Below are 16,363 nucleotides of genomic sequence, written 5' to 3' on the forward strand. Positions count from 1 at the left end.
GACTGACAAAATATGGCATCAAGTACACTGGTAAAGCTGAAGACAATGGGTATCAAAGGAGAAGTTTCCCATGTTTGGAGTCTTACCTTGTGCAAAAGATGATTGTAGTTGGAATTCATTCATCCTTGTCCAAGGAATGATCTTAATTCCTTCCGTCATGAGGTTAAAGATGGGGGTGTTGCTGTTGACTGGACAATGTTCAATTACATTCACAATTCCTTAGCAAATGAAGTAGCACCCGCCTACATATGTGGTAAGTCTCAGACTGCATTTGGACATAGGAAAAATTGAAACAAGTGCCATGTGTTGACAGTTTCCAGCAGGTAAGCATCTGAACACCTATCCTTGACATTGCATGGCATTATAGCAAAGTCTCCCACTATGAATTTCCAGTTACCAGAAACACGCCCGGATTTCCCATAAATGCCCCATGCAAGGTATGATCTTGTATCTGCCTAAGGTTTTGGGAAGCTGGTATTGTAAGACATTTTTTGTACATTTTGCTAAAGTTTGATATTTCCCAAGGTCTGTACATCCGCATTATAAGTAATTCAGAATGTTAGTAGGCTATTCAGAACTTGTTTGGCCATTGCATTAAATAATGCTTGATATCTTCCCCAACTGCATGTCTTTTTAAAATTTGTGAAGTCAGAGACAAGTTCTACTTTGAAGACTATTACCTTTTTGGAAAGCATTCCTGATTTTCTTCACCCTTGTGCAAATCGAGGTTCTTGATTAACTCCTAAGTTGCTTGACTCTAAATTAAGACTACAGCTCAGTTCATTTTTCCCCACTGGAAAGTGTTTATGCATGACTTTTAGATATTCATAAAATGTAGTTACTTGGGATAGCTCCTGTGCCTTGCCCTTCAAAATAGTATCAAAAGATCTTATACCTTTTATAGATTTGTGGTCCCAGTTTAACATTTTATTGGAAAGGCGTCACCGCTGATAATGTAGCACACTCTGGTGGTACATTGGAATATCAATTTAGATTTTTTCCATTCAAATTTCCAGAGAATGACTTGAACTCATTACCTTCTGCAGCTGCTCCAATTCTCAAGTTTTTTTTAAATCCTGGAGGGTAGGATGTATCGGGTTCAGCACTCTGTCTGCCTGGGGGGAGTTGCAGAATTGGATATTAGAGAAGAAAGGATTGAAGAGCACTCATAGTTGTACATTTGATTTTTGTCCATGGTCATGGAGCCCTTGTAATTATGCAGTATACTGCAGTGGGAGGAACAGTGGCTTGATCTTATAATTATGTGACCTGCTCTGTGCTAGAAACAGAAAAGAGAAGACTGACTTCATGGCAAGGGAGGAGGAGAGTGAAATTAAAGGATGTGTTCCTGTTCTGTCCACTGCATTGCAGTTTGTAGCAGCTGAGATATGAAGAAACAGTTTCAGTTAATTCAAAAGTGATGCTGATGGTTTAAAAAAACTAGCAATGTCAGTGTTGTAGTGGCAAAGAGAAAAATAAGATGCAATATTTTCTGGTTTGTGTAGGAAAAAAAATTAACCATGAGTAGCTTGCCACTTGTTCAAATAAAGACTTTTATCTACCTTATTATACTACTTTCATGATAGCTAAAAGCAGTTTAAAAATTAATCAAAACAGTTGTGCATCTGGCCTTATCGTCACTAAATTCCAATTGCAACCATGGCAACCACAATTACCTTTAAGCACTCTGGAATGTCACTGCAAAATAAATTCACCAGTGCTACGCAGCTGACCTAAACAAAATCACTTCCACAGCCAATAGCTTACTTTCCTACTTGTACTCTTAAGTGAAATGATACCAATAAATTACTAATTGAAGTTCAAGCATGGCAAGATTGCCATGCTTTGAAACAGCACAAATTCCATAATGATGCCTGTGTCATTATTCTCTGCTGCAGAAATTGAAACAGCCAAGATGTGAAATGACATGAAAGAGAAGATTGGTAGCTCCAGTTGGCTCCCTGTTTGTAGGGTTGTTCACCGAACCTGGAGGTTAGGTTGCAAACTTTTCGTCACCAGTTGAGATGACATCATCAGTGCGCAATTGAGTGTTGCTTCTGCTGAGTGCTTGCACTTATATTGGTCCAACTTGTTCTGATTGGCTGACTGTCACGCTTGCCCGTAACCCTGGTTATCGGCCATTGTGAGTGTTGGTTTCTCAGGTGTCCGTGGCTCATCCCTTGGCCCAGATCTTGCAGACGCATAGGTTCATAAAATGCGTCCAGTTCAATATGCTTGTTAATCGTCTTCTGTTGAATGCCAAATCTGGCAGCTGGCAAAGCAAATAACTGCTCCATCGGTTTTGATCTTGGAAATCTTGTTTAAAGAATAAATGCTAGAAACTAAACATTAAAAAATGATTTCCCTCTGCACCCAGATGCAAACAGCTTGCAGCACAGAGGCCATTTAACCTGTCATATCTATGATGATCAGAAAAAGAGCTTACACACTTCAGTTTACCTGAGACGTTTATAAGTGTAACCCTCTCACCAGGGCTTGTACACAAACTGCTTGTTAGCTAACACTGCTAATAGCCATGTGACTCAGTGGTGAGAAGGCCACCTTTCATAAGCAATATATGTCTAGGGTCAGTATTAACAGGGGTTCAACTAAGTAGAAAAGTGGGAATGTTCCGTGGAGGAACATTGTAGCTAATGCTGTGTAAATACTGTCCCATACACAGTTATCGTTCGCCAGGAACTGACAGATCATACACTGGCATAAAATTGCAAAGAATATTTACCAAATTTTCAACTTTAACAAGTTACAGAAAAATAAAAGGGTCCATTAAGTTAAACCAGTTCAATATGCAACGTTTGGTCTTATTTCTGGAGTAGTCGGCTTTACTTGCATACTGAATCCACATTCTATGTGAAGGCACCCGCTGCAGTCCAAACTTCCCTCAAAGACCATCTCGAACAAACTGGCTCTCACAAGTATTGGCTTTTCCTCCTAGGAGCCATTCATCTGCACAAAGCATTTCTTACAATGGGGGCATCTTCCCTTATCCCCTGCTCTGCAGTTCCCACGGAAAAAAGACCCTAAACCAGACTACTGTCCTAAAAAAAATAAATCTGCTCCCACCCGGCACTCTCAGATGTTCCACTGGACAGCAAGTTGTAACATGTAATAAAAGGCAATCCTGATAGGAATGTTGTGTCAGCCAAAGTTGCTCAACATGGCTCCTTATCTTTAGCCAAAGCTAAAACGTTATTAGTAACAGGCCACACTGCTTTTGCAGAAAACTGCTAAAATAAAAATGCTTGGCAGTAGAAATCTTGCAGCTAGTATTTTCTCCCCAGGGTTGAAATATCTAATACTAGAGGACATGCATTTAAGGTGAGAGGGAGCAAGTTGAAATGGGATATGCTGGGCAAGTGTCCCCCCCCCCACCCCCCCAGGAGTGGTAGGTGTTTGGAATGGGCTGCCTAGGGTGGTGGTGGAGGCAAATACGATAAAGGCTTTCAAGAAGCCCCTAGATGGGCACAGGAATTGGAAAGATATGGATATTGTGTAGACAGAATGGATTAATTAGGCAATTACTAATTTAATTAGATTGGCACAACATTGTGGATTGATTGGTCTGTTTCTATGTTGTAAATGTGAGGATTTCCACTGCCCTTTCAGTCAGCAAGTTGCAGAACCCCACTACTCACCAGCTGGGGGTGGTGGGTGGGGGGGGAGGGAATGTTTTCCTCATTTCCCATCTAATCCTTTTGGCAATTACTTTAAAATCGTGTTCCCTGGTTTCTGAGACTTCTACTGATTTTTTTAAAAAGTCCTATTTAATCTACATGCACCTCATAATTTTATACACACTGTTGAATTCTTCCCTTTGTTACAACTGTTCCAAATATAGCAAGTCCATTTTATCAATCTATTTGTCTTTACAATTTCACAGTTTTGCAGCATCCGTTTTAATCACCCATGCACCCTCTGCAATGGAATTGCATATTTGATATAATATGCCATTCTCAAGCTTTAGTCTGTCTATAACAGGGGTCCCCAACCTTTTTCGCACTGCGGACTGGTTTCATATTGACAATATTCTTGCGGACCGGCCGACTTGGGGGCTGGGGGGGTGGTGGTGGTGGTACGGACAAGAGTAGCAGTCAAATACACTGGGTTTACCCCAAAAAAGACTACAATGACCATGAAGCCTTGCGCGGGCACCCGCGCGCATACGTAACTTGCGCATGCGGGTACGATTTTTTTCTACAAATTGTTTTTGGCAATTCTGTTTGGGGGGGGTGTTAATCACGACTGGAATATAGATGATAATTAGCTAATACACTCAATTTCGTTTCTAAAAGGGTTTATCTAACGAATTTAATATTAAACACACAGCGCATATTTTCCTCGCATGAATGTAGTGTTAAGTCAATTATCGGGGAGGGACAGGGGAGCTTGAAGTAAGTGTTGAACAAACTTCCAGTAGAAGTGGTAGAGGCAGGTTCGATATGATCATTTAAAGAAAAATTGGATAGGTATATGGACAGGAAAGGAATGGAGGGTTATGGGCTGAGTGCAGGTCAGTGGGACTAGGTGAGAGTAGCGTTTGGCACGGACTAGAAGGGGAGAGATGGCCTGTTTCCGTGCTGTAATTGTTATATGGTTATATAAGTCAATAGCATCATAACATTTTAAGTATCGTTTGGATATTAAACACGCAGCACATATTTTCCCTGTATGAACATATAAAATCATTGCAACACACCAATATCGCTGAATCAGTGGGAGCCCTGGGCTTGTTTTCCTGCAACAATACGGTCCCATCGAGGGGTGCTGGGAGACACCGATACTCGAATGGGGTTCCTTATGTCCAGTCTATTCTGCAATTTAGTTTTCGTTGCATTCATTACAGAAATATGTTGGAAATGAAAGCAACGTTTTCAGTGCTTTCATGGCTATCTCAGGATTGTTAGCCTTGACTTTGATCCAGAATGCCGGCAGAGATATTATGTCAAACATACTTTTCAGCCTGCCGTCATTTGCAAGCTTGAGGGGTTGATCTCTTTCCCGCGCTGAAAAGCATGACGCGTGGGTAATGACCTTGCGTGCGTAATGGCTCAACAGTGGGCGTGACAGGGAACGAGGAAAGGTGCAGCTGACTCATATCGCCAAATCATATCCTTTCCTGGCGGCCTGGTAGCGCATGCTTTGCGGCCCGGTACCGGTCTGCGGCTTGGTGGTTGGGGACCGCTGGTCTATAATGTATACAGTTCGAATATAATATCCATGTTTTTATATTTTTCAACTAAAAAGAAAGTATCTCATTTGCCTTTTAATCCACCTTATTCACCTTTGACAAGTTATGGATCAAACACTCCAAGGAATTTATTTTTGCTGCGTTGATGTCATTGTTGCCATTTTGTGGCAACCTTCAAATAGATTTTGTCGTAATTCCCTGGACTGAATTCCATGTGTGTTAAATGCCAATAGAGAGTGACTTTTGACATTAATGGTGAAAATCTGACAGGAGCAAGATATATGAAGATAACTTTGATCAGCTCACAAGCAAGCAATTACAGTTTTTTTCATTGAAGTCACTGTGTCAGTGTCAAATTGGAGTGGCAATTTTAGACTGTGCAACTAATAACTCTAGTTCTTGCAGAGTATGGGTGTTAGGACGTATTTGCTATAATGAATAAAGCTAAAAGAAAAAATTGGTCAGAAACAGTGACTGTCTGATATGGAAATGGATTTGCTTGGTTTCCCCAATAACTATTGCATGAGCCTTTTTCTTCTATTTTTCAGATTGCAGAACATGACCTAGGTTACAACTGGCCTTATAGGCTTCTAATATTATAATCAACTTCAGAGCAAGATGACTTCCCCTCTTTCTGCTCCTCCCCTCCCCCATTTATTCCATAACCCTATTTCACCAGCACACCATACAAGCTACATTATCATAATATACACTGGCCATTTTATTAGGTACAGGAGTCAAACCTGGTGTCTTCTGCTGTAACCCATCCATGTGTTGTGCAAACAGAGATGCTCCTCTGCACACTGCTGTTGTAATGTGTGTTTATCTGAGCTGCTGTCACCTTTTTGGCAGCTTGAGCCAGTCTGGCCATTCTCCTCAGATCTCTCATTAACAAGGTATTTTTACCAACAGAACTGCTCACCATTCTCTATAAACTCTAGAAAAAATCCCAAGAGATCAACGATTTCTGAGATACTTAAACTAACCCATCTGGCACCAACAATCATTTCAGGGTCAACGGCACTTAGATCGCATTTCTTTCCCATTCTGATTGGTCTGAACAACAACTAAACCTCTTGACCGTGTCTGTGCTTTTAGTCATTGATTTGCTGCCACATGATTGGCTGATTTGACATTTGCATTAATGAGCAGGTGTATCTAATAAAGTATAAGCTTTCTGACATAACTACACTCTTTTTAGCTGTTATATCATTAAATACCCTGTGCTGCCTGTAGACTTAGCTTGTCTAAATTTTCATGTTATTCTTATTGAACTGATTTTCTAATGAAGCATTGATAGTAAATGATGAATATACTTGTCAATGAAACAACACAAAGAAAAATCAGTTTGGGAATTCTGGCACAGTCCATCATTGCTGCTTCACACAGCACAGTTCAGGATTGTTACCATAAATTGCAATTTTGAGTTATTACATTTGAGTTCTGAAAAGTTAGGCAAAATATTAGATAGATATTTTATTGATCTTGAAGGAAATTACAGTGTCACAGTAGCATTACAAGTGCACAGATGTACAAATATTAGAAGAAAAGCTAAAAAGAATTAAAAAAATAAGTTGCCTCAAACAGACTAACAGGTGGGGTTGATCACTTACACTGCTGTAAGTTGACTCATTATAGAGCCTCATGGCTGAGGGTAAGAATAAGCTCATATAGCGCTCTTTGAAGCAGCGCAGTTGTCTTAGTCTATTACTGAAAGGCGCCTCTGTTCAGCTAAGGTGCCATGCAAGTATTGTCCAGAATTGCCAGGATCTTCCATAGGATCATTTGTTCTACCACAGCCTCCAGTGTGTCCAGTTTTTCTAATCAGTTTATTGAGCCTGTTGACATCACCTGTGTTGATGCCATTGCCCCAGCACACCACCATGTAGAGGACTGGTGATAACAGACTGGTAGAACATGTGAAGGAGAAGCCTGCGTACTTCAAAGGACCTCGGTCTCCTCAGGATATAGAGGCAACTCTGACGACTACATTGGTGCTGCTTCCTGCACCCATGCTGAGCTCGTCAATTTCATCGACTTTACTTCAAACTTCCACCCAGCCCTCAAATTCACTTGGTCTATCTCTGACACTTCTCTCCCCTTTCTCGATGTCTCGGTCTCCATCTCTGGAGGCAGACTGTCCACTGACATCTTCTACAAGCCCACTGACTCTCATAACTACCTCGACTATACCTCTTCCCACCCCGCCACATGCAAAAATGCCATTCCCTATTCCCAGTTCCTCCGTCTCTGCCGCATCTTCTCCCAGGATGAGGCTTTCCGTTCCAGGACATCTCAAATGTCCTCTTTCTTTAAGGATCGTGGTTTCCCTTCTACAGTGATCAATGATGCCCTCACCCGCATCTCCTCCATTTTCCGCACTTCGGCCCTCACCCCATCTTCCCGCCACCACAACAGGGACAGAGTTCCCCTTGTCCTCACCTACCACCCCACCAGCCTCTGGATCCAGCACATTATCTTCCGCAACTTCCGCCACCTTCAACAGGACCCCACCACTAAGCACATCTTTCCCTCTCCGCTTTCCGCAGGGATTGATCCCTCCGCGACTCACTTATCCGCACGTCCATCCCCATGGATCTCCCACCCAGCAATTATCCCTGTAAGCGTAAGTGCTACACCTGTCCCTACACCTCCTCTCTTGCCACCATTCAGGGCCCCAAACAGTCCTACCAGGTGAGGCAACACTTCACTTGCGAATCTGAAGAGGTCATCTATTGCATCCGGTGCTCCCGGTGCAGCCTCCTCTGCATCGATGAAACCCGACGCAGATTGGGGGACCGCTTCGTCGAGCACCTCCACTCCGTCCGCCACAACAGACAGAATCTCCCGGTAGCCACCCGCTTCAACTCTGCTTCCCATTCCCATTCAGATATGTCCATACATGGCCTCCTCTACTGCCATGTTGAGGCTAAACTCAGGTTGGAGGAGCAACACCTCATATACCGTCTAGGTAGTCTCCAGCCCCTTGGTATGAACATAGAATTCTCCAACTTCTGGTAATTTCCTCCCCCTCCCTTCCTCTGTCCCTATTTTACATCACCTCCCTCATAGTTCCGCCTCCTTCTACTACTTCGCATTGTTCTCCTGCCAATCACCTCCCTGCTTCCCCTTCCCCACCGCTTTGTCTTTAAAATTACTGCTTTTTTCAACTACCAGCATTCTTCAAACCCTCCCCAAAGTTCTTCCGTCAGTCCTGACGAAGGGTTTCGGCCCGAAATGTTGACTAATCTTTTCAACTGATGCTGACTGACCTGCTGAGTTCCTCCAGCGCATTGTGAGTGTTCCTTTGACAACAGCATCTGCAGATTATTTTGTGTTTACAACTCTGACCCTTCTTGTACACAGCCTCTGTGTTGGTGCTTCACTCAAGTCTGTCATCCAGGTGCAGTCTCAGGTACTTGTAGGTCCTCACCAAATCCATGTCCTCACCATCAATAGTAACAGGGAGCAGTGCAAACTTAGTCGTCCTAAAGTCCATCACCATCTCCTTTGTCTTACTGATGTTGAGCTGCAGATGATTCAGCTTGCACCATCTGATATTTAGATTAATTTTTTAACATAAGAACTACATCACTAGCTAATGTATTTTAATAAATGTCATTGAAGTTTTATTTTTTTCTTCTGCCTTGTCTGTTAAAAAATTGTGGAGAACATTTACAAGGATGTTGTTAGGACTTGACCTCGGGTATAGATAAAAGTTGAATAAGTTAGCATTTTATTCCCTCTTGCATAGGAGAATGAGGGAAGAATGACAGTTATCCAAATTTTTGAGGGGTATTTTGTTTTTTTCCACTGAAGACGGGTGAGACCAGAACTAGAGGTCATGGGTTAAAAATGAAAGGTGAAATATTTAAGGGGACCTTGAGGGGGAGCATCTTCACTCAGTAGTGAGAGTGTGGAGCAAGCTGCCAGCAGAAAGTGTGGGTTCGATTTCAACATTTGAGAGAAATTACGGATGGGGGAGCGGTTATGGAGTGCTATGGTCTGGATGCAGGTTGATGGGACTAAGTAGATTAATAGTTCGGTGTTGTCTTAAACACATGCAAGAATGAAAGAAGAATTTTAAAAACCATTAATACATAGGAAGCTACTGGATGTAATTAATAATTTATTTGTTTTTGTACTTTCATGATTGAAATTACTGGTTTTATGCAACATATTGTAACATGCATACATGGGGTTCCACTTTTGAAATTCTGTTTCAGAACTGCAATGGAGCAGAATTTAAGCAATGAAGTTCAACTTGAATATGTTGATGTATTCCACCTTTAATTCATCCCCTGTAGCATGTGCTATCTACTCGAAAGATCCTTGTTTATTGCATGCTGATGAACAGTTATAAAAACAATTACTTTTTTTTCCTCCTGTGTTTTTCTAGAGAAAAATTTCAACAGGGTTTTACAGATTCATTTTGTTTGAATTCCACTAAATATCCAGCTTTAGTCCAATCTTCCTGGCGTTGGCATAGACTTGATCAAAAAGTAAAAAAAAAAAAATAGATGCTGAAAAAGTGGTGTGGGAGAAATAGAAAAATTCTAGAAATGTTTAGCAGGTTAGGTAACGAGTGAAGAAAGAAACAGTTAACAGTTTGGGTCACAGACATTTCATCAGAATGAGTTCAAGTTCTGTCACATGAGTTGCAGAATTTAATTTGGTTATTAATCTGAAATTGTATGTATATACAAAGTAGTCATCAGTTATGACCACAAAACTACTTGGATTGTTTAAAACCCTCTCTGGTTCACTAAGCTGAAATAAGAATGGGGCACTCTGCACCCCTCTCTTATTCTCTTCAATTATGCCATGTTTGATCTGGTTGCCACCTCAGCTTGACATTTTTGCCGACTTCCAGTAATCCTTCACATATTAGCTACCGTTGATTTAAGAATATTCAAAGATTCTACTTCATCCTTTTGAGGAAGAGAATTCCTAAGATTTGTAAATTTCTGGGGGGAGCTTGCTTCATCTCTCAAGTAGGTAATCCCTTAATTTTAAACAGCAATTGCTTCTTCTAATTTCTTCTAAAGGAGGTAATATCATCTCCAAATCCACTGCCAAACCCTCAGGATCATCTCTGTTTATCTTAAAATTTAATGGATGCAAGCCAGGACTGTCCAGGAAAAAAACTTTACCAATTCAAACAAAGTTAACAGAATGGATATTCTTGGTTGAGTTATGACATTGACAACCACTTTTTAACTTTTACAGTTATTTACAAATTGAAAACTTGTGGATTATCATGAGGAATAAAGTTAGAAGTTTTAAATTCCTGGGATGTGGACTTTGCTGGCAAAGCATTTCCCAAGTGCCCCTGAACCGTGGAAGCAGTTAAGAAACAATCATATTATAGTTCTATACAGATCTGAATTGAAAAGTGGCTGTGCACTCACTTCTCTGAAGGGCATCAATAGACCAGGCAATTATTTTGTGAGTAATCAATGGGATAGATATTATTTATTTATTGAGATAAATCAGGGGATTGCTGGGCAGCATGGCTCAAGGAAGGGCCTATTCCACACTCTAATCCTAACCTAATCACTGGACAATTTGCAACGACCAATTAATCTACCAACTGGAATGACTTTGGACTGTGGGAGGAAACCCAAGAGATGACAGCGAAAACGTACAAACCCCTTACAGGCAATGACGAGGATTGAACCCGAGTTGCTGGTACTGTAAAATGTTGTGCTAACCACTACGCTACCATGCTGCCCTATCTTGCCATGGCACTTTATAGAAAGTCAATACTCCAATGGTATGTTGAGGAGGTATGGCCCTAAAAATTCTGACAGCTACTAAAGCCTTCCCTTGCTAAGATAGATGTTTACTCTTTTAAATTCCTCTCTTTGGGGACGTCAACAACTATAACATAGAAGTAATTATCTATCAATGATCATTTTTACTCCAATGTTACCTATCTTCTTTTACCTCATCTATAAGCCTGAAATATGCATTAGCAAGAGTTGGTCTTGTTCCAGATTTAAATTTGCCACAAAATCTAAGTGGGAATAGTTTTCTTTTCTCCAAGTGTAAGGCTGAGGAATCTCAGCAAGTCTGAGTTCTGCTGCTTGACTCCACATGGCCTGGTATCCTTTGTGAGACTATTTACATTAACGAGCAGGATCAAGCTTTTTAAAAGTAAACTGATAAGTATTTGAAAAGGATATGGGGAATTAAAATCAGGTTTAATGAGACAGCTGAAGATCGACTGAGATTATTGGAACAACCACCTTCAGCTCCTATATTTTGCTGTAAATTTTGAATTATAGCTAATATATCACCTCCAGTGTATTAAAGTGCACTTTTCCTATAGATAAAAAAGGATAATTTTCTTTTAATTCCCAGTGCAGTATTTAATGTGGTTAGTAAAATTTCAGGTAGACAACCTCTTTTGCTCATTAAAATTAATGGAAAGAAAATTGGAAAGTGTTCATACAGCTTCTAAGAATGACCAATGGGAGAGAACATGCACAAGGAAAGAATAAAGTGCTGATAATTCTACATATTGTAGTTCAAGCCAGATATTGTACAAAATTTTAAGATTTTGTTTAAGTAACCTATAGATGGTTGTTCTCCATGGTGCTGAGGATTAATGGCAATGTCCAATGTCTGCATAAAATCAAATACTCTAGGCATAAAATTTATTCCACAATTATTTTGTGAACAGCCGAGGTTGGGAATTGAACAAATTAATTTTGAATTGTGCTATAAGTTAAAATGTGGTCTTGATATTACTGAAATGTAGATATTACCTGGTGGCTATTGATTTATCTTATAGATCAGCTAGAATGGATGATAGAACTCTGTGGTGCCTCAATAATTAAGGAGCCTTGTTTATTCTCCTATAGCCCTGTAAGTATAAGAAAATATTTCACTCTTAATACTTTATATTAAAAAAGAAGAAAAATAAGTTTGTAAAATAAAGGAACTAAAACTTATTAAATGTTATATGAATACTTCTCACCAAGATATAGCCACATTTCCCATCTATTCACACTTGAAGAAACCATTAATGAAAAGTTCCTACTTCAACCCTTGGAAGAGTTATGTAGCACCAGCCTCTCCTTGATACTCCCAGAGGTCTGAGGTTCACTTGCTTCCATCATAATTCTGTGCATGCTAATGTGACAAATAAATCCCATAAGCAGCCAGCATACACTCACAGATGGAACTTATTACGACAAAACAGTAGGTTGCCACAAGTTGATTTTGTTTCTTGTTCTAGTTTTAAATAAATTTCTGTTTGTACACATGTTGGGTGTAAATTCTGTAAGTTAAAACCTGCAATAATCCAGCATAGTAGGCAACTTGAATCAGAATCACTGGCATAGGTCATGAAATCTGTTTTGTGGCAGTAGTACATTGCAATACATAATTAAAACCAATAAATTACAATAATATGAAATAATTCAAATAAGTAGTGCAAAAAGAGCTAAAATAGTGAGATGGTGTTCATGAGTTCATTGTCAGTTCAGAAATTTGGCAGAGGGGAAGAAGCCACTCCTAAATCATTGAGTCTCTCTTCAGGCTGTTGTACCACCACCTTCATGGTAGCAAAGCGAAAAGGGTGTGTTCTAGGTGCCTCTAACAATGGATGCTACCTTCTCGAGGCATCACCTTTTGAAGATGTTCTTGATACTGGACTGGCTAGTGCCCATGATGGAAGTCGCTTAGTTTACAACTTTCTGCAGCTTTTTACCAATCCTGTGCAGTGGCCCATCCAGTTGGTGATGTAACCAATTAAAATGCTCTCCAATTCTCCTCATCCTATTAATGCAATATAGCTGCTGTCATGCCTTCTTTGTAGCTGCATCAATATGTTCGGCCCAGGGCAGATCTACAGAACTGTGGACACCCAAGAACTTAAAACTGCTTATCCTTTCTACTGATTCCTTGATGAGGACTGGTGTGAGTTTTTTCAACTTCCCCTTTCTGAATACACAATCAATTCCTTCATCTTAAATTATATGTTGCGACAGTACTCAACCAGCTGATCTATTTCACTCCTGTATGTCTCCTCACCATCTGAAATTCTACCAACAATAGTTGTGTCATCGGTGAATTTATAGATGACACTTGAGCTGTGCCTAGCCATGAAGCTGTGGGTGTAGAGAGTAGAGCAGTGGGCTAAACATGCATCCTTGAGGTGTGTCTGCATTGATTGTCAATGAGGAGATATTATTTCTGATCTGCACTGACTGTGTTCTGATTAGAAAGTCAAGGATCCAGTTGCTGAGGGAGGTACAGAGGCCCAGGTTTTGGAGCTTGTTCATTAGTACTGGTAGGTTGATACTTGGTGATGGTGGTACTGGAGATTGGTAGTTGACTGGAGGATTTTCCAGACCAGTGGATATTTGCTCCCCAACACATTTTTAATTAGTTATTTTTGCGATGTCACACAAATATTACAATAAGTTCTTTATTGAAGTCAGTAAGTTGCAGGGGAGCACAAGAAATCTTGTGTCAGCAGCCAAATGCTGAACCATCAGGATTTCCAAATAGATTGCACAATATTAGATCTCGTAATATTTTAGTATGATTGATAGCACATTAATTTAAACATGCTGCAAGTGTCTGTAATAATTGAAGAGAAATTTATTGATACAAAGCTGTTGAGAAATTCATCTTTGATCATGAGCATTGAAGTACACATTCAGCTCCATTGAAGTCAATGGAATCAAATGTGTGCTCAATACAATTGGTTGCTGATGTTCACACATGCAGCCAAAGACTAATTCTTGAAAGTATATATCTTGTATTCCATTATTGTACTGTACTGTTTAAGAAATTTTCCTTAAATTTAAACAGTTACTTTATTACTCTTATAAATGAATGAAATTTTTGGGTAATAATTTTTGTAGCCATTGTATTATATCAACCCATATCTGTCCTTTCTATTAGAACTGTACCGAGGTGGTGGTAGTGCAACCCGATGCTAACCCAATAAACACGGACTACAAAGGTGAGTTTCTAGAGTTAAATCTAAGTTATTTCTATCTTTATAGCACTGACAAAAGTTTTTGACTTTTGATAGGTATCCATTAATTGGAACAAATCTACCCCTGTAATGACTATTTACAAATAATGCAAATCAACAATACTCTGGGATTTTTTTCTGCAGTATCTATGTAACAGTTTCAGACTCTTCCAGGTTTGATATGTTTGCAGGCCCTAAGAACTGTATTGATGCTTTGCAGTTAAGAGACATAGTCATAGAAGCGGGCCCTTCGGCCCAACTAGTCCATGCCGAAACCATTCAAGTTGCCTACTCTCATCAACCTGCACTGGGGCCATAGCCCTCCATACTCCTACTTTCCATGTACTGTCGTGGTTTTACAAATGACAAGGAAGCGCCGAAGATTCTTCAAGAAATGTTTAAACTTTAATTTGCAAAGTAAAGCTGAGACAGACAGTGGACTAGGCTGTGTAAGTCTGTCACTGACTGCCCATTTGTCGTTTTCACACAGCATTCTTTATAGCCCTTCTGGGTTAGCATACCGCTGTAAGTTTTTTACTTTAACTAATAAATCAATTACTCTTATCTCTCTTACTTGGCTACATTCGTTTTTCTCGAGGGGTTAAAAGTACACAGGTTTCATTCAATGGTTACATCCCAAATACCACAGTAATCCCACACACTCAGTAACAGACACTTAATGCATAATAAAGGCATGGTCAACATCTGAATAAACACCTGATACGGAATAAAAGCACACTTAAAATAAACACTTAGAAAACAGAGTTAAAATGTTTTCCAATATAATCCCTCCTTTGAGACTTACAAAGTCTCACATAGAGAGAGGAAACTTCGAGTACACACACAAAAGCTCAAATAAACTCCAGAATTTAATCCCAAATCTGGGTCAAACTATAATTTCTTGTGCTTAGAACTCGAAGTGTTCTCTCCCTACCTTCCTAGGCCACTGAGCCAAAAACCTGCCCCTTCGTGTCAGACAGGAAAAAAGACTCAGGAGCCTTTACAGTCTACTGCCACATTATCATTTCCCTCCTGTACATCTTGCATGTTGTGTAAGCTGTAACAGTACATTATCGGTATTTCTCTTTCCACTGGGCTTGATTCAGCAATTTCCAGGAGCATCGGAAAGCGTTTTGTTGTGGCCAGCACTATAAGAGACTTGAGACACGGAAGAAAACAGCACAAAACAATCGCACAGCTTACGAATACAATACCTACAGTTATCGCTATCTTGATTAGCCGTGCTCCCCATCCCCCTAGTTTACTATCTAACCAGTAAAATAACTGATGTCCGAACCCTGCATTCTGTCTAACTTCTCTTCTCAGACTTTTTAATTTGTTCATTGCTCTGGTAAATGATCCCTCCGGACTAGTGTTATTTGGTATAAAAGTACAGCACTGTTCTCCAAACATTACACAAACTCCTCCTTTTTCTGCCAACAGCCAGTCTAATACCTGTATATTCTGCCACGCCACTCTACTAGTTGCATCTAGCTGTTGCCCTAGTGCCTCCAGCGCATCATCGGTGTAATTAATGAATCTCTGTTGATTATAATATATATAATTTATCCACTCAACGTTTTTGCTAACCCCTATTTTAGGTATAATCGCTTCCCAGCCAGCAGCAATCTCGTTTTTTGCCTTAAACTCGTTAGGTATATCTCTCGGCTGTCCTATACTGTCAATTCGGATCGTTGGATCAGGTTCATATTTTCGCCTCTTCCACCGCAGTGTCTGCTGCTTCGGAGCGTCAAATTGTACTTCGGGATACTACAACTTCTTGAATCAGCATAACCCGTGTATATGTACCTGTCCAACTAAGAGGAATCATGGATCTCAGGCCGCCTTCCATTCCGCACAACCACCAAGTATCCGCTAATGGAATGTTCTGGACATCCAACGCATCTTCGGGTGGAGGGGTACCTACTATGTTTCTTTGGCCTGGGGTTACATCCCAAGTCTGGGTGCAGGTACCCCTAAAATGGCCAACCGAAAAAGCACCTATCCGTGTAAAGCATTCATAATTCAAATGATCCTGCATTATCAGTTTTCCCACTATGAGGATCTGACTTCTTTTAGTAATGGCCCAAGGTCTGCTGTAATTACATTTATGGGCGAGCACGTTTCGATCGAATTGCGAGGAGGCTTGGGATAGC

At 40.3% G+C, this 16,363-nt stretch overlaps 1 protein-coding gene across 10 annotated transcripts in view; it reads left to right on the forward strand.

The window, feature by feature from the left end:
- LOC140191727 (breast cancer type 1 susceptibility protein homolog) overlaps positions 1-16,363 on the forward strand; it is a 200,395-nt gene that overhangs the window by 74,737 nt on the left and 109,295 nt on the right. For 3 of the 10 annotated variants that reach the window (XM_072249412.1, XM_072249413.1, XM_072249414.1), the window contains 3 exons: positions 12,009-12,082; positions 14,132-14,192; positions 14,428-14,732. In XM_072249412.1, coding sequence (XP_072105513.1) covers positions 12,009-12,082; positions 14,132-14,192; positions 14,428-14,573 — 281 coding nt within the window. In that variant the 3' untranslated portion in view covers positions 14,574-14,732. The other 7 variants (XM_072249421.1, XM_072249418.1, XM_072249416.1 and 4 more) reach the window with 6 other exon arrangements.

This window comes from Mobula birostris, chromosome X (genome assembly GCF_030028105.1).
Source record: "Mobula birostris isolate sMobBir1 chromosome X, sMobBir1.hap1, whole genome shotgun sequence".
NCBI classification, from domain to species: Eukaryota; Metazoa; Chordata; class Chondrichthyes; order Myliobatiformes; family Myliobatidae; genus Mobula; species Mobula birostris.